This window comes from Lonchura striata, chromosome 13 (genome assembly GCF_046129695.1).
Source record: "Lonchura striata isolate bLonStr1 chromosome 13, bLonStr1.mat, whole genome shotgun sequence".
NCBI classification, from domain to species: Eukaryota; Metazoa; Chordata; class Aves; order Passeriformes; family Estrildidae; genus Lonchura; species Lonchura striata.
In genome coordinates, this window is record NC_134615.1 from 11744026 (window position 1) to 11768128 (window position 24103).

A 24103-nucleotide genomic window follows, 5' to 3' on the forward strand; every position below is an offset into this window, starting at 1 on the left:
TCCCTGGGAAGAAAATGGATCCTATCCCATTGAAAACCAGTACATCACCATTCTTCACCCAGCACACCCTGTCTCTGTTTGTCTCACACCTGGACACCTGCTCCAGATGTATTCTGCGAGGAACAGGATCAAAACGGCACTTAAAACCCTGAAATCGAACCTGCTTTGCCTTCTCATCATCCATGAGACCAGGCCAGGACATTGCTGCTGTTTCTGTGCTGCTGGAAGTCTGCTGTGAGCTGCAGTTGAGGGATCTGTGACCTGTGGATGAGCCCAGACAGGAGCAGGACACCCCCAGGCATCAGTGGCTGGGAATAAGCCCATGGCAGAGCAGGAATCTCTCAGAGTACCTGTGGCCATGGTTATGTCCATGCCCAAGAAGGGATTGTGGCCCAGGGATAAACTGGAACCCTCTGTGGCTGTGGATTAGGCCGTGCTCAGCAGGTAGCCCTCGAAACATCAGTGCCTGTGCATGGGGTCTTGCTGGAGCACCTCAGAGCCATGGTCATGGATGAACTCCCCTGGCAGAGCAGTTACAGCCTTGGGGGTACTGCAGCCACATCCTTTTCTTTAGTGGGGATGGAAAACTTCATTCCCTATAGTTTGTATAAAATCATGTTTGTAAAAATTTAAGGTTCTAAATTCTTAGATTCAGGACAAATAAAATACTGCTAATTTTCCTTCAGCTATTTATTTTCTTGTGGCATGGCTATCTTACAGAGTGACTAAAGGATACAAAAGGCGCTCTTAAAAATGAATTTCAAGAGGTGAATTTCAAGAGCTCCTTGGAATTCTGTTTTCCAAGGAGAATCAAATAAAGAGGGATCATAGTATGACTAAGCAGCTTGTGACAAGCTTGGTTTAAGCTTTTTAAAAATTATTGGATATAAATATACTGTTAGTTTTTAAAGTAAAAAAGTGTAAATCTGATGTTTTGTAGAAGCAGCTGAATGAATTGATCTTCCTGGCAGGTTTGGCTGAGTTGCGTTGGTGAGTGTGAGTTTTGGTTTTGTTGCAGTCATCTTGGAGAGGATGGTCTGGGCAGGAGAAAAAGGCTCTCTGCAAACCTAGAAAACAAATGTATCTTGTAGCTGGGCTTTGTTTCAGAGCTGGATCTACACGCATCCTTTCCTTATGCAGCCTTGGAAATTGCATTGCTCCTTTGCTGTTAATGACAAGGTTATTTAAATATTGCAAGACAATCCGGACTCTTGAATCATGGTAGCCTTGCACAGCAGTTTGTTCTAGGTTATGAACTAGTAAGAGTTGCAAGAATTATGAAGCATAGTGACAATTAAGGTTTGCAGAAAGAGCTCAAACAAACTTTTTGACCACTGTAGAAAAGTTACTGAAGAGTTGATGCATTCATAGCTAGCAGAGAAGAGTCAAGTTAGGAAACTTTCTTATTTAAGCAGGATATAGGGGGAAAAAAGGCAACAGAAGGGCACTTCCAGAAGCCATAAGCACAGCAGCAATTGGAACTGGGAGCTGCCAGCTCCCAGTCCATGACTCTAAGAATTACACGGTGATGCCACAGGAGAAGACACTTGGTGTGGTGCTGGACAAGATCCGGCACAGCAAAGGCAGATCTTCCCATCTCCAGGGAATTGTCTGGCATCAGCAGTGCCTGAGCAGGAAGGGGAAGATCTCCCCAGTTTGGTTGCCTGTGGCACGAGTCTCCATCCCTCCTCCCAGATCCCCTGTGAGAGCTGCCAGACTGCAGATGGAGGAAGCCCTTGGGACAGGAGTGCCTTTTCCCTCAGAGCCATGGCTATCAGCAGAACCTGCTCATCCCCGAGGACGCATCTGGCAGGAAAATCCAGAAAGGCAAAACGGAGGCCAAGGCCAGTGCAGAAAGGGTTTCCTGCAGCCAGACACACAGCAGCCATTTCCAGGAGGCAGTTCCCTGTGCGTGGTTCTGAAAATGATGCGGCCGTGCCACAGGAGCATACCCGTGGTGTGGTGCTGCACAAAGATCCTCCAGGAGCAAAGGCAGATATTTCCACCTCCAGGGCACTCTCAGGCATCAGCAGTGGAGAAGAAGAATAATGAGGATGGATTCCAAACTTCAGCTGTTCCTGGCAGGAGACTTCAACCTACCCAGAACCTCGGTGAGAGGTGCTGGAGTCCAGAGGGAGCAAAGCCTTTGGACAGGTGTGCCTGCTCCCTCAGAGCTGTAGGTGTCAGCGAACCTGCTCCTCGAGGATGCAGATGGCCAGGAAATGGCCAGAATGAAAAAGGGGAGTGCAGCTCTCTTCAAGGAAGCTGCGCTGAGATGGCCTCCGCCTTCCAGGAATTTGTTTAAGGAAGGAGGTCAGATATTCTTAGGAATATTGGTGTTAAATAAATCAGCATTTTCCCAGAGAACTGTCTGAGTGTTCCCACTATTCTGGGTTTGACTGGGATTCCTTTCTTCCCAGAAACTGGCACAGTGCTGGGTTTGGATGCTGGATGGGAATGCTGTGGATCCGCAGGTGGAGAGTTTGGTTGTTGCTAAGCACAGCTTGTCCACCTCAAGGACTCTGCAGGGTCCTAGAAGCCACTCCGTGTCCCATGCTCTGCCCTCGAGGAGGTGACAAAGAGCCTGGAGGGAGCATGTCCAGACAGCCAACCCGGACTGCGCAGAGGGATGTTCCAGACCACAGTGTGTCCTGCTGAGTCTGACAGCTGAGGAAGCTGGTCAGGAGAGGCTGATCGCTGGTGGGATTGACTGGCCATGAGGCAGAGGGCGCTGAGCACTTGTGTTGGGCATTACTGCTCAATCCTGGGCTTTGGTCCTCTGGCTCCTTTCTCCCCAGCTTCTTCCTCCTTCTTGTTTGTATTCAGCTTCCTGGTTTTCTTCTCCTCCTTCTCCAGGTCTTCTTCTCAGTCTTTCTTATATTTTTTTCCTTTGTTTGTTTTTAATTCTCTTCCTTTTTTTTTTTTTTAGTTTTTTTTCCCTTTTCCTTTTTTTCCTGCCCCGCTGCTGGAGGCTGAGCCTGTCTATCTGTCCTAGGGCTCCTTTTGGCATCTGCACATCCCTGAACATCTCCATTGGATGCTGCCTTCCCCTGGGAAGGCCCTTGTCTATATAACAGTGTGAAATGAAACTATAGAGATTATTTTAAAAAGGGATATTTTAATGAAAGCATTGCCCTTATAGTTCTCATAGAGACCCCAAAAAAACCAGTTTCCTTTCAGATTCGCAAGGCATTATTCCATAAATTATATTAAATGCATACACCCTAATAAATGAGCCTAGGGTGAAGCATTAATTTAGACTATGGTGGTTATTCTACAGTAACTTCTCCTGTGAGCAGTCATCCCAGCCTCTGACTCTGGCAAAAGACTGACAGTCCAGAAGAAAGCACTCATCTTCCAAAGAGAGGCTTCCCACTCAGAGAAGTTTTCCCAGAAGCATTATTTCAGGTCATGTTTTCTCCAGACAACAGGTCTCAACATTTCCTGTGGGCTCCATGCACGACTTCGGATGGTGCAGACCAAGCTGGTCAAGCGCCCAGCCCTGCCTCCCATTTCATAGGAAGAAAGAAAAAGAGTTTAGCAGGGCTCAACCTGAAATGATATTTTGTAGCTTCTGGCTCTCCTCAGAGCTCTGGTAAGAGAGGAAGGTCTCTGTCCCTGACACCCACTGCCCCTTAGAATGCACACATGGACCTGTGTGTCACTTCAAGAGACACCAAGAAGCCCTGCCACTTTGCAAGGACAGCTGTTGTTCCACTGCTGCATTTCTTGGCTGGGCAAAGCCCCTCCTACCCACATTATGGCCTGAGCTTGAAGATATAAAGTACCACCCTGGAGGGCAGGCATGAAAAGCTTGACAAAGGCTGAAGGCAGCACTCTGATGGCCCCTTTTCCCAAGACGTTCCTTTAGGTTCAGTTGCCGACAAGGACCAGCCCCTTGACACACCGCAATGGGTTTGCTGTTTTATTTTTCGGGTCCTCAGTCCTGCGTGGGACTCGGTTAGTTGGTGCTGCAGAGGCTCCGGCAAGGCATCAAAAACGCCGGCCCCGCACCCAAGGGTGGTGCGAGATCTCGTCCAGCTCCGGCCTGTCCGCAGGGTGCTTGGCCAAACACCATCGGATCAGGTGCTGGAGCTCTGGGGAGAGAAGCCAGAAAGCGCCGGTCAGCGGCAGAAGTCTCCTGGCCAGCTGCCCCCGTCGGCACGGGCCCCTCCTGCGGCCGGCCCTGGAGGGCAGATCCACGTCCCGCGGAGCTGGTGAGGGCCGTGCCGGGCTGAGCGCCGCCAGCTGCCAAAGCCGCCGGCTTGAGGCCGGACACCCACCTGGAGAGAGCTGCTGCCGGAAGACGAGCTTGCCCAGCACGATGTCATGGTCGTCCTGGAAGGGGAGGCTCCCGCACACCATGACGTACAGCAGCACGCCCAGGGACCAGATGGTGGCTGCGTGGCCGTGGTAGCAGCCGAGACAGATCCACTCGGGCGGGCTGTACATGCGCGTTCCTAGGGGAGACAGGCAGTGCTGGCCGGGCGCAGGCTGCTGCCTTCCAGAGCCCGGCGCCAGCCTCCTGGCCGAGGCAGGGGCCGCACCCACGGCCACAGCTTCCCCCCGAGGCCACCCCGCATCCCCCGGCCAGCTGGCCAAAGGCACGAAACCATTCCGCGAGGCCAAGAAGGCCAGCGGAGCAGCCCAGGCCCTCGTGGGCCCGCTGAGCCCAGGGTCCAGGAGCCGCTTTTGCCGCCCCTCTGTCGGCAGGGCCGGCGGCCGGCTCCTGGGGCACGGCACCCGCCCCGTGCCAAAGGGCGGTCGGCTGAAGGCCACAGCCCGCGGCCCAGGAGGGAAGGGGGCCGTGCAGTGCCTGGCACCGGGAGCAGGGCCCAGGCCATGGGCTCACCGGCAAACCCCGTGAAGGCCCGCTCTTGGAGGAAGGTGCCGCAGCCGAAGTCGATGAGCTTCAGGTCGCCGCTCTCCGGGTCCACGAGGAGGTTCTCCGGCTTGATGTCCCGGTGCAGGACGCCGCAGGCGGTGCAGTGCCGCACGGCCTCCAGCACCTGGCAGAAAAGCCAGCGCGCCTGCTCCTCGCAGAGGCAGCCCTGCTCCTGCAGGAACTCCAGGAGATCCTGCGATGCCTCCGGACGCTCCAAGACCAGCACGAAGCTATCGGGAAGCTCAAACCAGTCGAGGAGCTGGATGATATTCTGGCAGCCAGAGCCCACCTTCTCCATCAGCACCACCTCCAAGGGCACGCGGGTGCCGTCGGGCTGTGAGCAGGAGAAAGTCAGTGCCTGCGCCAGGCTGCTGCTGCTGCTGCTGCTGCAGCCCTGGGGCTGCGCTGCGCCCTGCCCGGGATGCCCCGGTGCCCTCTGGCGCAGCCTCCCAGGCGCTTGCACTTCCCCCCACTCGGGGGATGCTCGGGGGGCCCTGCCCGGCCCCAGCACCGCTGTTGGCCGTGCCCGGGCCCGCGGGGCTGCGGCTCCGCACGCCGAGCCCGCCCCGGGATTCTCCCTGCCCGCCGCGCCCCGCTCTGTCCCGCTGGCCCCGCTCGCTCACCAGCTCGTCCCACTGCAGGACGCTCTCCCGGTCCACGCGTTTGATGGCCACCTGCGAGCCACGGAGAGAGGAGGGCTGAGCTCCAGCCCTGTCCCTCCCCGCCGCTGCCCCTCCTGCCCCGCCCGGCCGTGGCGGCCACTCACCGGGCTCCCGTCCGAGAGGCGGATGCCCGAGTAGACGGTGCCGAAGCCGCCGCTGCCCAGCTGCGGGCCCAGCAGGTACCGCTCCTGCCGCTGCCTCCTTTGCCCTGCGGCCGAGAGAAGCCATCAGCCTGGCGCCCAGAACGCCCCGCAAGTGCCCGCGAGTGAAGCGGGCCGGGCCCCCGCGGCCGCCGCGCTCTCACCTGCTTCGTGCTGCGCGCCGGGCAGCGGCCACGGCCCTGCAGCCGCCGGGCTGGCGAGCGGCGGAGCCGGGCCGGGGCAGCGCGCACAGGCGGCTGCGGCAGCCCCGGGGCAGCGGGCCGGGGCGGCACCGTCGCTGTCCCCGGCGGCGTGGGCTGGGCTCCGCTCCTGCCGACGGCCGGGGCTGCAGCCCGAGGCTTGCCACAGGGGGATGCCAGGAGCGGCTGCAAAGCAGACAGGGCTTTTGCAAGCCGTGCCGTCGGAGGCACTGGAAAGAGCCAGCGACTAGGCTGCTCTCGGGGGCCCTGGCCTGGCCGGGCCGCGCCCCTGCATTGCCCCGGGGGAGCCTGAGGCAGCTCCTCAGGACATCTCACCTGCTGCTAGAAAGCCCTTGGCGGCACTCGAGGGCTGTCTTGGGGCAGCTTCCTGCAGGTGGAGGAACCTCCGTGGTGTCTGGAGGCCCGTCTCCACCACCAGACTCGGGCTGTTGCCAGCTGGCAGAACCGGCACAGCGTCCTGGCTGTCCTGGCCGCTGTGGAATGACCACTGCTGGCTCCAGGACGCTTGCTGCCCGACCAGCTGCTCCTGAGCGGGCTCCCCTGCATCGGGCTGGGCTCCCATTTGGACTTGTGGGCTTTCCCCTGACACGTCAAGGGTCAGGATTGTGCCCACGTTGTTAAAGTCCGTGAGTCCAAGGGAGCTGGGAGACCTGTTCACGGGCTCTGCTCCTTCTGCAGGCTGACAGGTCTCACTGAGCCTCTGCGAGGGATGGAGGCTGTCAGAGATAGCAGAGACTCCTGGCAGGGTGCAGGGTCTCTGACAGCCAGAGGCTCCTGCATGGATGGCTTCCCCCTGCTGTGCCATCCTTGCAGGCCTTGAGGCTCTCCCAGGGATGGAGAATCTTGCTGGGAGCAGCCTCAGGAAGGGATGGAGGCTTCTGGAGGAGCTGGCCAAGCCACAGCAGGGCAGGTGGCCTTGCTTCAGCAGCTCCTCCAGTTCTGTCCACAAGGCCTGCCACATCCCAGAGTAGAGCGGCGCACGTGTCCCGCTGCCATCCCCGAGGTACAGTATCAGTTCCCGCAGCTCCCGGGCCTCTGCCAGGCAGGGGCCACAGCTGCAGGGGCTGTCCAGGGGGCTGGCGGGAGCACGCGGCCGCTTGTCCGGAGTCACCCGACGCCTGGGGAACCTGGGAGCCGCAGGGGCTCCTCGCTTCCTCCGTGAGCCTCTGGGCCTGGCCCTGCGGCGCTTGCTCCACTTCCCTCTCCGTGTCCGCCGGCTCCGCGGTTGCCGGTGGCCAAAGGCCCACCAGACAGCCACGGCGGCCAGCAGCAGGAGAAGCGCAGTCAGCAGGACGTCACCGGCACCCATGGCTCCAGCACGTCCCGTCGCGGCTGCACTGGCAGCTGCGGGCGCTGGCCCCTTTTATGCAGCGACAGCGCGGTGATGTCGCAGCGATGTCACAGTGCTGCGGCCAGCACAGCCCTGGGACATCACAGCCCTGCCTCATGCCAGCGCTCTGCCCCTTTGTGCCATCACTGCCCTGCCTTGGCCCCGCCCTCCGCAGTGCCCCAGCAAGGATCAGGGGGCTCCCTATGGGCACTTGCCAGCTCTCTGGAGCACAGTGGTGGAAGATCCTTCTTTTAGTAGGACACAGGGATGAGGAGGGGAATGTTGATGGTCTCACCTCCTTGCTGGCAGAGCACGGGACATGGATTGTCCAATGTGACACTGCAAAGTCCTTGAGGAGGGCAAGCCCCGCTCAACAACATCCAAGCCATCCTTGTGCTATCTACCACATTCCCGTCCTGAATCCAAACGCAGCTCTTTGTCGCTCCCTGGGAAGAAAATGGATCCTATCCCATTGAAAACCAGTACATCACCATTCTTCACCCAGCACACCCTGTCTCTGTCTCACACCTGGACACCTGCTCCAGATGTATTCTGCGAGGGACAGGATCAAAACTGCACTTAAAACCCTGAAATAGAACCTGCTTTACCTTCCCATCATCCATGAGACGGGTGACCTTATTTTAAGGAACCATTGAGCAGGAGCCAGGGTATATTTGAGTTTCGGGAATGCCACATTGCTTCGTCTCCTCTTCATCCAGGCAGACCCTGCCATGAGGCTGTGGCCAAAGAGTGTGGCCCAAGGAGATGGATATTCTTAGGAGAATGCTGAGTAGCAGACTTGTTGGTTTGTGGCTGCTGTGTGGCTAAGATTATGCAGTGATATTTGGTGTTCTTGATTGTAGCTGAGTAAGGGCCACCCGTCGGTGTGTGCAGGAAATTGCCAGCAAGCGAGGCAGCCTTTCTTTGTAGTCAACGTGGATTCCCATGGCCAGACATCCTAGAGAGATTTCGAGGGCTAGGAGCCTGAGAGGGGATGAAAGCGAGGTGCTGGGAGGGCTTTTTGAGGCAGCTGTTGAGATGGGGATGTGCAAGAGGTGACCCCTTAGGCCACATAGAGGAAAAGTCACACTGTGCTGGATTGCTTAAGGCAGAGCAGTGCCGGTGCATGGCGTGTCACTTGTCTGTCATGCCTTCTGTGTCTTTTGGGTATCATGTGTCTTTTGCCTTAGTCCTTTGAGGGGCTTATCAGAAGCATCTCTGATATATGTGTTCCTTGTCCCAATGCCGATTTCAGTAATAATAAATTAATAAAAACAGATAAATATAGTGAATAAAATCCTACCTGCGTGTGCAAAATAAATTACGTCAATTTAAGTAATTTAAAAATCTTTATCTTACTGAAAATCCTTAAGCACTTGTAAAAGCACTTGTAAAAAAACAAAATAGGTGCGAAAGCTATTTTTAGGACCCAGCTGCTGAGCAGGGTGGGTTTCTTGTTTAGGCTGCGCTTTCCACGAGCAGATGATGCTCGGTGCGGCCCCTTGCCCGGGCGGGGCCGGCGCTCGGGCCGCTCCCGCCCGGCGGCCACACGGGGGCGGCACCGGGCCGGCAGCGCCGGGGCCGGGTCCCCCGTGTCCGGCTGTGTCCCCTTCTATCCCCCTGTGTCCCCTTCTGTCCCCCGTGTCCGGCTGTGTCCCCTTCTATCCCCTTGTGTCCCCTTCTGTCCCCCCGTGTCCGGCTGTGTCCCCTTCTGTCCCCCTGTGTCCCCTTCTGTCCCCCCGTGTCCGGCTGTGTCCCCTTCTATCCCCCTGTGTCCCCTTCTGTCCCCCCGTGTCCGGCTGTGTCCCCTTCTATCCCCCTGTGTCCCCTTCTGTCCCCCTGTGTCCGGTTGTGTCCCCTTGTGTCCGGCTATGTCCGGCTGTGTCCTCCCTGTGTCCCCCTGTGTCTGGCTGCGTCCCCCTCTGTCCCCGCTGTGTCCCCGCTGTGTCCCCCTCTGTCCCCGCTGTGTCCCCCTGTGTCCCCGCTGTGTCCCCCCGGCTTTGTGCCCGCGGCAGGCGGGCAGTGCCCCACAGCCCCCGCCAGCCCGCTGGCCAGCCTCACTGCCTGGGAGCCCGGCAGGGGAAACTCGATCCGGACGGTGCCCGCGTCCGGGTGGGGACAGCAGGTACTGCTGGCAGATGCAAAATGCCAAGGAAATCGTAGGGTAATTGCAGCACTCTGATGAAAGCTGACGAAAAACGCTATCAACAGCACGAATGTAGTAATAATTTTTCACATCAAAACGTCCATGCGACATGAAGTGTCCCAAGTGTCAGAGGAGAGCCAGGCGCTCCATGAGGAGCTGAGCCTGGTGGTGCGGCCGCGGCTCAGCCTCCCGCAGCCCCTGCTTCCCTCCAGGCTCTCTCCGGGCTTCTCCTGCTGCTCCCAGGCAGCTCAGGAGCCAGGCCCTGCACGGTGTTAAGGGCAGAAAAAACCCAGGTGTTAAGGGCAGAAAAAATCCACCACCCCCACCAAAAATTAACCTGCGTTTTGTGGCCCTAACTGACAAGTTTTGCAGCCGGTTGATCTGCGTATGCAGAAATTCAATAGTGGATATTGTTATTTACTAATAATTTTTATTAAATCATTAATTTTAATTAATTGACAAAAATATGGAGTTTTTGTGGGTCTAACTGTTCCCTATATGTATTAATAACTGAAAATGGAAGTAATTCCATGTGTATATTTTCTGTCTCTGGCTGTGCCTGACTCCCATGGCCCCATTTCAATTGCTGGTGCTGTGCTGGGGCTGTGGGCTGAGCTGCCCAGCAGGGGCTGCCCACCCACACTGACAGCAAGGCAGGCCTGGCTCCACCATGTGCTCTGCAGACTTCATACACCTTTAGCTTTCTAATTTTTGATGAGTCTTTGCTTTCCATCCTCTTTGTCCTTCATTTTTCAGCTGATTCCCTGTTCCATGAAGCAGAGATCTCTGGGAAGGCAAGGATAATTGTATAGAACTTACAATTATATATATATTTAAACAGTATGTAAGTTGGCTGCATTTACCTTCACTTTGTAATGAGCCCAGTTTGACTCTGCTAGTGCTTAGGTGTGAAGATGTTTATTCACTGGGTTACATCTCACATTCCACATTGCATATTGGGGTGTTTTTAACCATGCAAACTTTCCACCTACCAAAGTAATTTGCAAAGGTAATTTTGTTGCTACTCATCTATTACAATAAATCAATGAATAAATAAATTATAATGCAGCAATTAAATGTATAATGAGATGGGCAACAACTATTAATAAATGCAGAGCTAGTTGCCCAGAGGTGAACAGACTCCCCCTCTCTTCTTACAAGTCAGGTAATGATCTTTCTATAATGGAGAAACAAGCAGCTGTTAAACATGTAAATGAAACCAAGGGATAGAAGAGTTCACACTATAATACTGTTCTTCAGCCCCATTATTATTGTTACATTATCAGTTGTTCTGTGACTTTTCTGTGCATATTTAAAGACAGGGAGGGGATATGCAATTATGCTTAAATATCCTTCTGCCAAGTGATTGACTGAATGAACCCAACCATGTTGCTGAGGAAGGAGTTGGCTCCCTTCAGCAACCTGACTGGTACAGGCTGAGTTTTATCCTAGCAGAGCTGCTACAAAGCCAGTGTTGATCTTCTGGATAGTTCAAAAGAAAATGATGAAATTTCATGAGGAATAGAGGTCCCTTTAAAAAAAAAAAAACAAAACAAAGCAACAAATTGGCATTATTAAATATCTAATCTAAACAAAACTATACAAGTAGGGTGCACTAGTTTATACTAGTGCATCTTCTAATTTTAAATATGGCTGTGAATTGTAATATCACTGCTACTCTCAGTATTTGGTATTGCTATAAGGAAAAGCAGAACACAGTCTCCCTGCTGAAGTCTTGCTCCTGTAGTATGCATGCCTGGGGATGCTTCATGTTTCTTAGTTCACACCCATCCTCAATATCCTTTTCCTCTTCAAAATTAATTGTCAGGGAATTACCATTTCATTGGAACATCTTTATTTCTTTCTTCAACAGCCACCACAGTGAATCCCTTGTCATTTTACTCTGGCTCTTTCCTGAGCATGTGCTCATGTTCTCTATCTCTCTGTGTCAACTTGTTTGTGTTTACCCACATGTGCTTTACCACCCGAGATCACATAATTCCAAAAACTTGCTTTCAAAGGAATGATTGATGCATTGGGATTTGCCTCAGTCTGAGCTGGCTCTGGCACACCATTAATGTGGGGCTGAGGAGATACAGCATTGTCCAGGATACCAAGCTGTGCATCCAAAGCTTGCTTATATTTAGAAGAGTACAGCTTTCCCTCTCAGCCCCCCACGGGTTGAGAATTTCAAGGGCAGCAGTTGGCAGAGAATTCAATGAAGCTACAGTGGTTGATTTATTGTATAGGTGGCAGGAAGCAGAATTATCTTAGCAAATTAGTTTGGCTGATAGGAAAGCTGGCCAGCAGATAAGGGGCAGTGCCGATGCCTGACCTGACCTGCACATACCTCTGGCACAGTTTCACCAATTCAGTTTAGGATGAGTCAGTGCACTGAGCAGGAAGTGCTCAGGAAGAACAAACAAAGTGGCTATGGTCCTGGAACCACTGTCCTTGACAGTGCCCAGCTGCCCTGACCTTTCTGGGTCAGGTGACAATTATCTGATCCATTCATCATTTTATACAACTCAGGCACTGAGGAAGAGGCTGTTTCACAGAAAAAGCTGGACAAGTCTTTCAACTGCACACTGCAGTCACTGAAGTTCAACTGTATTTACCAACCCCAGTGAAGTGATTTCTTTGGTTTCCACTGCTGCATCTCTCTGGCCCTTTAAAGCCCAGCAACAGCTGGATGAGGAGACCTATGGCAGCCAGGTGACCTACAGAGCTTTTGCTAAAGTTTCATAGTCTTATATGACTCTTTAATGCAGACAAAATGCATTTAACTCTCCCTGAACACTGTCTACTCCCACTTTTCCTGTTTATACAGGAAAAAACAGAATGCTCAAAGCCTTAAGTTCACAGTATATTCTCTTTAGCACTGAATGCAGCTGTGTCTGCAGTAGGGCACAGAAGCTGTTTAAAACTGGGCAGAAAAAAAAAATAAACACACAGATCTAAAAAGCTCACATTTGAGAGGAGTTCAGTTTGGGAACTGTCACTAATTGCACACACGTATGCTGTGTGTTTGTGTCTGTGTGGTTGAGAAGCACAGTTGTCATAAAGGGAAGCAAGACCTTTTCTGCCATATTTCATCTTGCTGGAGCTCCCTGGAGCAGGATGGTGAAGGTGGGAACTGTAGGACAAAGCCTTTAGGTGACATGGTTAGTGCATTGCTGTACAAGGTGCTCAGAAGATATTTCTTTAAGCAGGCCCTGGATGTGCCTTTGATTTTATGTTGGGCTACTGAGGATGGCAAGAATAATTTTTCAGTTCAAACTGACTTAGACCCTAAAGATCATCCTCTGGAAACGGACAGTTTTAGTATCTTTCATCCTTGGGAAGCAGGTGCCTTCCATGCCATGGGAGTTTGCTCAGATGCTGAATGGAACCTCACAGACAGAAGTGCTGGAATTTAGTGGAGCAGTTGATTCTTTACAGCAAGTCCCCATAAGCTCAAAAGTGCAGAGTCGTGGAACACCTCATGGCAAGAGCAGGCTGAGAAATGGATACAGTGTCCTGGATCTCGGCAGGGATTGGTGCAAGTAGGTGCTAAATCCTTGACCCCTGTGGGTCACCTGGATTAGCACATTCATCAAGGATGTATAGGAATGAGTTTTACAGTCCTGGTTAGTAGCACTTGTCCCGTCTTTGCACAGGCTAGGAGCCCTGCTTGGCTCCTATAGCCACATCTCAGTTTTTGTGACAAGTGTGAGGAAATTAAATTATAAACATGGAGAAAAATACTATGATAAACATGGGGGTGGGGGGGGGCAGGGAGAGAGGGGTGGGAATGAACCCTTTCTGCAAGGAAAGAACTCAGTGATAAATAGATCTGTGCATATTTCCCAGTCTCATTCCTCACTTGCCAAGTCTGATGCTATTTTCATTAGGCCATGTTACCATACATGTCATTTTATACAAAGGTGCAGTATATCACAACTGGAGGTTGAGGTGCTTGTAGTGAACACAAATGAGCTTGTAATGGTCCATCTGCTTTGATTTTATTTAGTGATCCCTCAAGGGCTGGGAGCTAGAGTGAGAATAACAATGCTTCAACCCATCTGCTATTGTAGTACCAGCTCCAGTTGAATTATCACATGTTCTGAGTGGCTGGCATATGCTGTGACATAAAGCCACAAGAAAGTGTTGCTCTCCAGCTGTTGTGTTGACAAATACTTTTCAGCCAGTCGTTAAGTTCAGCTCAATAACCAGGGGGAAACTGTAGCTAAAAGTTGATTATTATTTTATTTTATTTTAAGCATTAGAAATCACTAGTACAATATATTTTATTTAAAAATGTGTCACTAAGGGCACACATTGTATATGAGCTCTAACAATAAAAAATTCGCTGCGATGCCCATAAATTTATGTGTTATAGGATTGGATGGGCATCTCTGTAAGTGACAGTGTAAATCTTAGTAATGAGGCTCTGGCTAACCTTGTTTAAGCAGCAGCACATCTCAAGATGTGTATGTGTAAACTTGCTGGCCTGGCAATGCTTTGGGCCATGAGCAGGCCTGACCATGGAAGGAGCAGCTAGGGAAGAGATAGTGATCTGAGGCCCCATGCAGGGATAGATAACCAGACTGCCTTTAAATTGAGGAGGAAAGTGAGGCAAGACCTCCAGAGAGACAGGTACCTTGTGGCTGCAACAGGTTCAGGTGGCCCATCTGGCACTGCACTTCATCTGGGCTGCAAAGTGTCACTGCTGAAAGTGGCCACTAATTTGGCCTTTACTCCCTCTTCCACCCTTGGTGGCCTCCTGAAGAGCTCGGGTCACTCTGGGGGCACCCCAAGCTGTGCCCACACAGAACACTTGCTCCTGAGCAAGTCTTAGAACAGTGTTTGTGGATCTCTGCTGACAATATTCAGACTGTCCCCTTGTCCTTCTCTCTCCACCTTGTCCTCTCAGAGCTGCTGGATTCACCACTGTGCCTGGGAACAAAGGAAAAGACATTTCACACAGGTTCAAAGGCTGCTACACAGATGTGAGCAGGAAAGGTCCCTGTTCAGGCTGAGTGAACATTCTCTCTTTCTGTAGGTAACACACCCAGGGACAGCACACACCTTTTGGGCACTGCCCACTGTCCAGGCATGAGTTCAATAAGAACAGGGCCAGAAAAATCTCTTCTTGATATTCCAAAACACTCTCCATAATTCTTATCCTTAATCTAAGCTGTCTCTGCTGCAGGGGAAGGGTTTGGTGAGGGCCCTGAGGGATGGCACCAGCCCTGAGTGCCCCAGGAAGGCTGGGTGGGCTCTCTGGGGCTCTGTGCCCTTCTGTTAGCCACTGCACTGGGGAGGCAATTCTTGAACGGGACTTACACTCCTATTTTCCTTCAGAAGAACAATGGGCACTGTTCACACTGAGGCATTTCAGCTCTAGAGGTTTATATTTCCTATTGTAGCCGAAGACCCGTGGGTGCCAGCTGTCACTGGTGTTGCCATTGTGATCCCCTGGCTAGTGCAGGAGTCGTTGATTACGTTGCCTTTTGAATCAGTTGATTACCATGAATAATAGGCCAAAAAGGCTGTCAGCATTTTGACTTTAACTATAACTGTTACAATTAATTATGGGTTTAATTAGCATATATGCCTAGCAGTAGAGAATATAATACTTCATGGGTAACAGATGATCCTGCAGCTGTAGTATAAAGCATGATACAGGTTGGGACACAGATAGTTATTAATAAATGGCTTCTATTGTTTGAGATCCTTATTTATACAAATTAGCAGGCATGACATAATCAACCCAAACTGTATAATTTATAATAATTGATTTCATTTTGACTGACCACCAGTCGGCCTACTACATGCCCTCAGAAGAAAAATAGCCCTATTAGGATAAGTTTAATCCTAAACATAGCTAATGAATCCTATTACTTTAAGGTCATATTTGAAGCTTTTGTTAATTGTCAGAACCATTTTAAATTGATTAGAGTTAAATTAAATCAATGTAATGTTTAGAAAAACAATATTTCTAATGGATGAGGCCAAGCTGACCTCGAATAAACATATTTATCAACCGATTTCAGTGAATGAGAAGGCTAGCAGCTGGGCTCATAATTCATGATTGTCTATAATATGGGAAATGTCACTATCTAGGCCATTAATTATGTCAGGTAATAAATCTGTTGCTCACAGTTGAGCATTTGCCAGTTGGGGTAACAACCCCCTCAGCAAAGTTATGATGTTTAGAGACTCCCTCCTTACTAAACCCCTACTTTACAGCAGGAAAACAACTGCATGCAACTTTGGGGGAATGAATGTGGTCTTTTCATAGTTGTAAATTACCTAACAACATGCCAGACTGTGATAACTTAGTATGGAATCATCATTTGAAGTAACAAGGATGTTCTATGAGGAAAAAGTTTTACTGCATTATATAACTGCATTTTCCAGGCTGGAGAGGTCAGTTATTAATAGTTCCTTATAGACCAGCACTGTGTGACTGATTTCAGTAAATATATTGTATGGCAAAATGTATAATGATAAATAGAGATATCTGTTTTGCACAAGTTTGAGAGTGTGAGAAATTCAGAATAGATTAACATGAACTGGGGTACAAGATGAAGGTAATGATGGGTACAGTTTAACTCAACAGGATATAGGAAAAATTATACACAGAAGTAAGATCAGTTTAAAGTTAATCATGCATTCAGCAGCTTAGGAAAAGGTCTGGCATTATTGCAGACAGATGACAAAAAACATCTGCTTCCTGTTCAATATCTTGTAAAAAAAAAAAAAAAAGGAAAGATAAACTCAATTTTCATAAAGAAAGGATGAGAAAATAGAAAAAAAAAATGGCACAGTAGTAATTAGAAGGATGGAAATTCTCAATTTTATCAGAGCAGAATATACATAATTAATATAGTATTTATATTGAAAAAGACCAGGATAAGTGAGGAAAGGTTCACTAAATTAAACATAATCTGGATCAGATAAAAAAAGATTCCTACAATGTTTTGGGCTGCTTTACTTATTCCCTGGAACTGGCCTTTCCATGTTGCATCTCAGGCTCAGCTGTAAGCTTCAACACTGAATTTGACCATTAGCACTAATAAATGGTCACATTCTGCCAATATTAATCAAAAGTTAACACAGCATCTCAATGTTAGGTTTTGCACAGGTAAGGTGTGGTGCACTCACGGACACACATGATCAACACTTGGGCTTCATAAATTAGCTGTCTTTACTGAACCACATCAAATGGCTCTGAACAGCCACAAGTATGTTGTGAATTGGCCTTTTTCTGCCTTAAGTGTATCAACAGCTTTATGCAAAGCACTTGTGAAAATAAACATTAAATGCAAGTTGTAAAGTTACATATATTATGAACAACAGATAAATAAAAGGGCCTTTCAGTTACAATATAAAATTAGTTACCTGTGAGCAGAGAAAATACAGATGCTTTCCTGATTTCAAATCTCTGGCAGATACTTTGCTGACACTACTTGTAATTAAACATCTAAATAGAAATTGGTCCTATTTGTGTAAAAATTATCAGCATGTTACAAAGAATACAAGAAAATCAAACACTCAGCTGTGAAGCACTGCACTGGAGAGCTGCTGTAGGATATTAAGACAATGTGTGTGTGTGTGTGTGTGCGTATGTGTTCATGTGAGAAAGAATAAGAGACTGTGTTTGTATGAGTGTATATAATTACTATTTCATTTCTTGGGCAAAAACTCTGTGTGTGTATGTCTTTTCCTTTATGGCAAGGAAAATTGCTCTTCTAACCTGTCTTCAAAATGTAATAACTTTACTTGCAACCAACCACTGCAGACCTGGACTGGACTCTGAATTATTACTGTGAGTTGAAACATTTCTTTAACAAAACTGAGTCCTTTAATATCCCCCACCTCTGTTATTAGATGGACGAATGAATTTGACTTTGAACATAACATGTGGCATTGTCTGAAAATTGCTGGTATGAACTGAAGTTGGCAGGTATTTTCTTGCTCTCCTCGTCAGTGATTGCCATTTATTATATGTTGCACCTTTATCTGTCAAATACCGCAGAGCGCTATATTGATTTGTGTCTGCCGCAAAGCAAAGGTCACTTTGATCAACATACTACAAAACCAGAAAAAGTAGGGTTCTGACATTTCATTACCTGGGAAAAAAAGGACTAAAATAAATAAGAATATGTTTGAGAACAGAGCACTTCAATATCACAGTGTGCAGTAACTGTAATTAACAAAAGAACTGCTCTATTGAGGTTAAAGAGAAAAAAAAAGAAGGCAGGTTTTCTTCCAGTGGCTGTTCTTTACTTGACTGATTCTGTAACATTACAGCTGTGATCTTACTGAAGGGTTACATTCATTACAAATCAAATGCGTTTTGCTTTTCAGATACAGACTTTTAATGAGCAATAAAACTCTGGAACTCTAAGGATAGGGGAAGATTTTCTAAAACTTTTAAATTTAACTGAGAAACCCTAATTGAATCGGGGACCTTTTAGGCTATACCCAGATGAGGATGTGGTCCCTACATTAGGAATGCACAGTCTGAGGAGATAAATCACAGGAGACAGAACTGGACCCACTGCAACATCCTGTGTGCCCCAGGTCCTCAAGGATTGAAAAGTGGAGCCATTTTTAAATTCTAGTTCCTAAGAACTTGGTTGTCTTTAGGAACTAGCACACAAAAAAATTATTTGGGAGGAAAGTGGTGCTGCAGGTGATGTAGTCTTGTTATTTTCCTTTCTGCCCAGAGTCTCTTGGGCACCATGTGCATTTTGCTTTGCTGGGATCAGCAGACACTTCTTTGCATTTTGTAAAGAAAACAGGACCTAATTTCTGTGGAAATTTTTCATTTTGGCAGAAACTTCTGTGGTATATTTTGGGAATCTGCTCCTCAGTGTAGTTCCCCATCCCTTTCCCAGTAGATCCAGCAAAAACACCTGCCATTTTTCTATAGGGAACCCAGTTTTCCTAATAAACATAATAATACAAATAATAGAACAGATTGGGGTTTTTTCCCCACACAGCACCCTGATGCCCTCAAGATGCATCTGGTATTTCAGATCCCTGGTTTTTCTAAACAGAAAAATTAATCTTACATGTGCTACCTGAACACAGGTAACCAAGTAGCCAGGCTGCTTTCCCCTCATTACTGCTGGGAAGTTCTGATTTTTTTCTGGTCTCACAGTGTTCAGTTCTTCACCTGAAGGCACATTTTCATGGAAATGCAGTGAGCAGTGGCACCTCAGAGCTTTGCTGCACCTCTGAGCAGTGGGGTGCAATATCACAGCTTGCATGGCATATGGCAGTGCTTATCATGTCAATAACAAAGTCTGAATAATGTCATTCTTTGTTGTAATTATCTTTTATTATTATCAAGGGTCATTCCTGGGCTCTCCATCCTTTCATCTCATGTGGAATTTTGGGCTTCCTTATTAATTAAATAGCCAGTGTGATTGAATTAGCCAATTAGCTCTGCCTGAAGGGATGAGCACTGATCCAAACAAAGGGCTTGATTCCACAAACTTGTTGCTGTGAGGGAGAGTCTTGCAGGGAGCTGGCTGCCAAGAGTGGGCTCCTAGGACTGTGCAAACCTGATCCCAGTTAATTTGCAATTATTAGACCAGGTAAAAATTCCCATTTGGATACTTTCCTGCTAGGAAATAACTGTTTATCAAACATGAAACTTCCCATGAGGTTGTTTGATTTTATTAAAAGTAATATGTTTGAATATAATCACATGCTGTATAGTGTTCTGTTGTTACCACTTTTTCCTCTGAATCATATAGTAATTTTAGATTTGTAAAATTTGAAGTGAAAATGGGAACAAATCCTTTTAGCATTAAGAGGAGTCCTATTCCCATGTATTGGAAGAGTTTTGCTGTAAAATCCTGTATCATAGAAAATGTCCCACTAATAAAAAGATTAGTCTCTGTCTTCAACAATTACTTCAACCAGACAATGTATGTTCCCTGCTCCTAAACCATAGATTAAAATCCCACATGGCAACAAGGCTATGCATCCCTTAAGTATCTGTGCCTGAAAGGCACATTGGAAATGTATGCAAATGCAGCTCATCTCTATCCTGCTCCACTGCTCTCACTCCCTTTTTTCCTTCCTTTATCTTGACATGTTTACTATTTCTTCTACACTGTGCTTCACTGAATAGCAGATCAAACTTCAAAGCAACTTTTAGTTTGAAATTTGTTTCCAAGCTCCTAAGCTATTCTTTTTCTGACAGCAGTGGATAAGAAATTGTCACTACCACTGGTGACATGTCATCGGGAGATACGGGAATAACAGATGGGCAGCACTGAGATAACAGGAAGTAACTTCTTTAAAAGATTGTGTTGACATCACCAACTATGAGAGCAGAGGTAGAATGACCCCCAGAAGGGAATCCAATCTGCTCAGGTCTTTCTGACTCCCAGATGTTGTTTCTTATTTATTTCCATACACAGATAATATTAGATCAAAAATAATTTGAAGTTTTAAAATAGCTATGTGGGTAGTAACTATTGGGGTTGGTGGTAACTATTAAGGGGGATTAAGGAAAGGATGAATGGATTTAGTCACTAACTTCAGTGTTTTAAATGATACCACTAAAATGATAAAATTATCATAAAAGATAAAATGATTGCTGATGTTCCTGGCATAACTGAATGCCATCAATAAGAGTCAAGATTCTTTGATTGCAATGTGAGGTCAATGGGTTATGACATTTTGATGACAGGCTGATGGATCTGACTTTCTAAATGAAGAAATAAATAAATTGATTATGACTCCTCAAAAGTACAGCTCATTATCAGCATATCTAGGCAACTCTTGACACCCACTATACATAACACCTATTATGGAATGTCAAAAGTGTTCACTTTGGGTGTATGGCCATGATTTCTGAGGAAATTAATTGTTCTTCTTACTGCAAGATACTATAGCATATTGCACAAAACCAAACAGTGCCTGCTGTCTACAGGGAAAGCTGCATGGAAGCCTAGAAAAACAGTGATTTTTTTTTTTGGCCCTCAGAGCATTTCATATCTAACAGATGGTCCACAAGCCTATACGAAAACTGTACTTCCTGATGGCAGTAGGAGAATGATATAAAGCATGACATGGGCTTCATTTGCTGCATTCTATAAAAGTCTAAGAACACAACCAGGGATGAAACAGAACTGTAAGAAAACAGATTTCTTGATTTCAAAGAGACCTGCATTAGTGCTAATTACATTGCTGTGCTGCAATTCATATTTTAAATTGAAAATGATGTGACAGTGTTTTATTTATAGTACCTTACAGTCCAATTCAAAGTTTTGGTCTAGGGTGTAAATTCTGTTGTGCAAAACTGTTGTACAGTGGATAACATGGATGCTGCCACGGAGAGCATGTCAGATGCAGGGAATTGTTATGGTAATAAAATAGTGCCTGAACTGTCTGGCCCAATGCCACATCCTGTACTGAGCATTATTTTTGAAAGAAGTTTATATTACAGGAGAAACTCCTAAATATTATTTTAAAAATGTATTGTAAATGTGGTCTGTTAATCAATGTATGGTGTTTTCTTGTCTCCTTCAGAATTCTTTGAAAAGCTCTGGGCCACTGAAGGAAAATGAGTCCCAGCAGAAGTTTTTCCCTGGCTGACAGAGTGAAAACAGCAAAGAGCCAGGAAGAGACAGATTTATGCAGGGAGACAGAGCACCCAACCACCCTCTGCAAGCTTCTGAATGACTAGATGTAGATATGCAGGATTTCAAACAGGCATTTCAACCAATTTCAAGCCACCATATTAACATTATATTAATTTAGCTTAGGGCACATCATAATGTATTGATTTTCCATCTAGAACACTAAGATGTTAGACAATTACAAGTTGAAGAATATTACTAATTCTGCCAAGTCTTTCCAATTATTTTGTCTCCCAAAGGAAAAAGAATACAGAAAAGCTTCATACTGAGAAAATTACCTCTTTTTGGGGAAAAAAAAAGAAAAAAGAAAAAAGAATTAAAGGAAGAAGTATTGTGAATAAATATTCTTTTAAACCAAGAAATGATCAGCTGAAAAAGATTTATTTTCCCCCACTCGAAAACAGTCTGGCTAAAATAAGGTGCCATTTATTCAGGCAGGGATTTACCTTGGAGTGCTCCTAGTAGGAGCTGGACTTGCACCTGTGGATCAGCTTTGGAATAGTCAAGGCTTAAAAATAGCTAATAATTACTTAATAAATAGTAACTCATAGCCAGACTTGTGTCTGCTTTGGAAGGTCAGTGAATTCCATGCAGGCTCACCATTTCATGCCTGTGCCTGCAGAAGCTGTGGTGGAATGGGGCTGGAGGAGTGGCAGTTCCCAGCATTTGCTGATCCCGTGCACTTGCCATGTCCTGTGCCAGAGCAGGAGCCGCTGCCGGGCTGGGACAGGCACAGTCACCCTGCTGCTCCTGGCTGGGGGCTCTCTGACCTGGCCAAGCCACACCCAGAGCCCTGCTCTGCTCAGACCTCTTCTTTTATGTCTGCACTGACTGGACAATGGACATCTGTCCTGGATATCTGATGCTGGAACATCCCCAGCCAGCAACACCCAGGGTTTCAGTTTGTATAAATCAGTGTAATGATGAGTGTGTGTTTTCAGGAGAGCCACTGCTTTGTGCTTTGCCAGATCTTAAGAAATTTCCTAATGTTATGTCACCGTATCAGCTGCAGAGAAATCCTAGTAAGCAAAGATTGGATCAAACCCTGAGTGTCAGTTCAGAGTCATAGGACTTCTAGGCTGCTATTTTTTTAAATTCAGTTTCTTTTCTAGGGAAAAAAAAAAAAAAAAAAAGCAAAATCTGCCCAGATCCAGTAGATTTTGTGTGATGAACAGTTCCTATCTGCTAACTGAAGCTTTCTAAGTAGATAATTGATTATTAAATTTAAATAAAAATATTTCTTCACCCTTAAAGGAGAATTTAGCTACAATTTAATAGTGGGGCTACAGGATATTAATAGTGGGTTTAAAGAAATTGCCCTGTGTATCTCCGGAATTCCCTGTTTGTTGTCCAGCTGTGGCAGTATGAATGGTTTACAGAATAGAACACTGTTGTCCATAATTTTTACAAACAGAAAGAGGCTGAATCTGTTTACAGCAGCTCCAGCACTGGAGCTCCTGGAGAAGAGGGCTGGTGCTTTCCCAGGAGAGTTTGCAGGCCCCTCTTGTACCCCTCCCTCCCCCTGTGTTTGCTTCTCTGGTCACCAACCTGTCCCCTGAGGGGCTTTCACCCGATGTCTGCTGTCACAGGTGCACTGTCCATCCACGGCTGTGTCCTGGTGTTTCACTTAACAAATCCCTAAGACAAAGACAAAAATGTTCCAAATAAATTGCTAAAATTCAGCCACATGTCATTTCTCCCTGACTGCTTCCCTTCCACCTGCACATCAACAGTTTGTTTTAGTAATTCTCCTTTGGTTTTACCCTCTCTGGAATAGTTCTGTGTAATTTTTATTCTACCAAATCAATGAATGAATAGTCAGTGAAGTTTCTGAAATGGCTGGTCATGGGGGGCAGGTGAGGGTGGGGCTCACTGTGCTTTCCAGTATGAAATACATTCCTATGTGCCAATAACTTTTAATAAAGGCAGATTTAGAAAAATCCCCAGTCCTCACCTTAGTGAGTGAGGTAGCTCATCCCCAGATGCCCAATTTCCAATTTTAGGAAGTATGTGACTCTCAAACTTCCAGGCAAATATGAGCCCAGGATGACCAAAGCAGATACTTGGATGTGCAGAGCACTTGGGACAATTACCTTATTGCCTTATTCATTCCTGTGAGGTGTTAACCCAGACACCCAGGAATGGTAATTTAGATGTCACGAGGAGTTATTGAACTCCTCATGTAAGAAAGATCTGTACAATTTGCTGTGAGTGACATCTCAGTGTCACAAGGGGGTGATAGCTGGATGATAATGCCACTTACTTGTTTCTTCTTCATCTAAAAGAAGAAAAAACTAGAAAATTTAATTTGTTATACTAATGGTTTTTAAAATATTTTTCAGATTGTAAGAATGTTTTACACTTGGTGCTGTACAACTGAGGAAATAAACATGACCCTTTCTTCAAAAAGCTTTCAAAGAAAAACTGCACTAGCCACAGAAAGATGGACTAACACAGTCCTGGTCAATATAGTAGTCTGTGAGTTAAATATTTGCTCATTTGCATGGCATGAGTGTAAGTTCTGATTAACTGGGCTTGGTTAGAAAGGTGGAAGAGTAGCACTGCCAGGACAAGCTGGAGAGCAAGTCAAAGGCAGGATAGAGCTCTGTAATTATCACTAGAGTTGGAGACAAACAGAAGATGCAGGAAAGGAGTTCTTGCTCTTTCCCCATTCTGTTTCCCATTTTGTGTTAGTATGAGGGTCTAAAGAAATGAAGAAGAGTAGGAGCTTAAATTAAAACATAAAACTCTTGTGAATGTAACTGGGGAAGACTTTCACCCCTGCAGTGGTGATGCAATCTGGAAGAAGTGCTGCTTCTTAAAGAAGTAAAATGTAAGATTTGGAGAAGGAGGTCAAATTCTGTCTTAGGGCATTAGCTACTATTCCATGAAAATTCCTTTAAACCACTAATTCAGATCAATAAATAACCAGAAAAGTAATCCACGGACTACTACTTAGGCCACCACTTGAGTGTTTCAAGGATATAACTTAGAAATGTGATTTCCCCCACCCCCATCCCATCCCAGAGAAAACTTGTGATTTTATGTGCTTTTTTATGCATGTA

The 24103-nt window shown here is 47.1% G+C and overlaps 1 protein-coding gene and 1 long non-coding RNA gene across 2 annotated transcripts; both read right to left on the reverse strand.

The window, feature by feature from the left end:
- Nucleotides 1–3912: 3912 nt before the first annotated feature.
- LOC144247099 (serine/threonine-protein kinase pim-1-like) lies at nucleotides 3913–7217 on the reverse strand. Its single transcript, XM_077786444.1, has 7 exons — nucleotides 6998–7217; nucleotides 6224–6490; nucleotides 5652–5755; nucleotides 5509–5559; nucleotides 4853–5219; nucleotides 4284–4460; nucleotides 3913–4097 (listed from the first exon to the last, which is right to left on the reverse strand). The coding sequence occupies exons 1-7, from the start codon at nucleotides 7215–7217 to the stop codon at nucleotides 3994–3996; spliced, it is 1290 nt and encodes a 429-aa protein (XP_077642570.1). The 3' UTR covers nucleotides 3913–3993.
- Nucleotides 7218–13371: 6154 nt separating this feature from the next.
- On the reverse strand, nucleotides 13372–22677 carry LOC110484406 (uncharacterized). Its single transcript, XR_002467743.3, has 2 exons — nucleotides 22587–22677; nucleotides 13372–14322 (listed from the first exon to the last, which is right to left on the reverse strand). It is a non-coding gene; the product is annotated as an uncharacterized LOC110484406 (long non-coding RNA).
- Between the last annotated feature and the right edge of the window lie 1426 nt (nucleotides 22678–24103).

What these genes read in the sequence shown, in the direction of transcription:
- LOC144247099 (XM_077786444.1), bottom strand. Translation starts at nt 7,217, where the DNA reads ATGGGTGCCGGTGACGTCCTGCTGACTGCGCTTCTCCTGCTGCTGGCC. An exon ending in GACTCCGGACAAGCGGCCGC is followed by an intron (nt 6,491 to 6,997) that starts GTGCTCCCGCCA and finishes TTGACGTGTCAG; the next exon opens with GGGAAAGCCCACAAGTCCAA. An exon ending in GCCTCTCGGACGGGAGCCCG is followed by an intron (nt 5,560 to 5,651) that starts GTGAGTGGCCGC and finishes CGTGGCTCGCAG; the next exon opens with GTGGCCATCAAACGCGTGGA.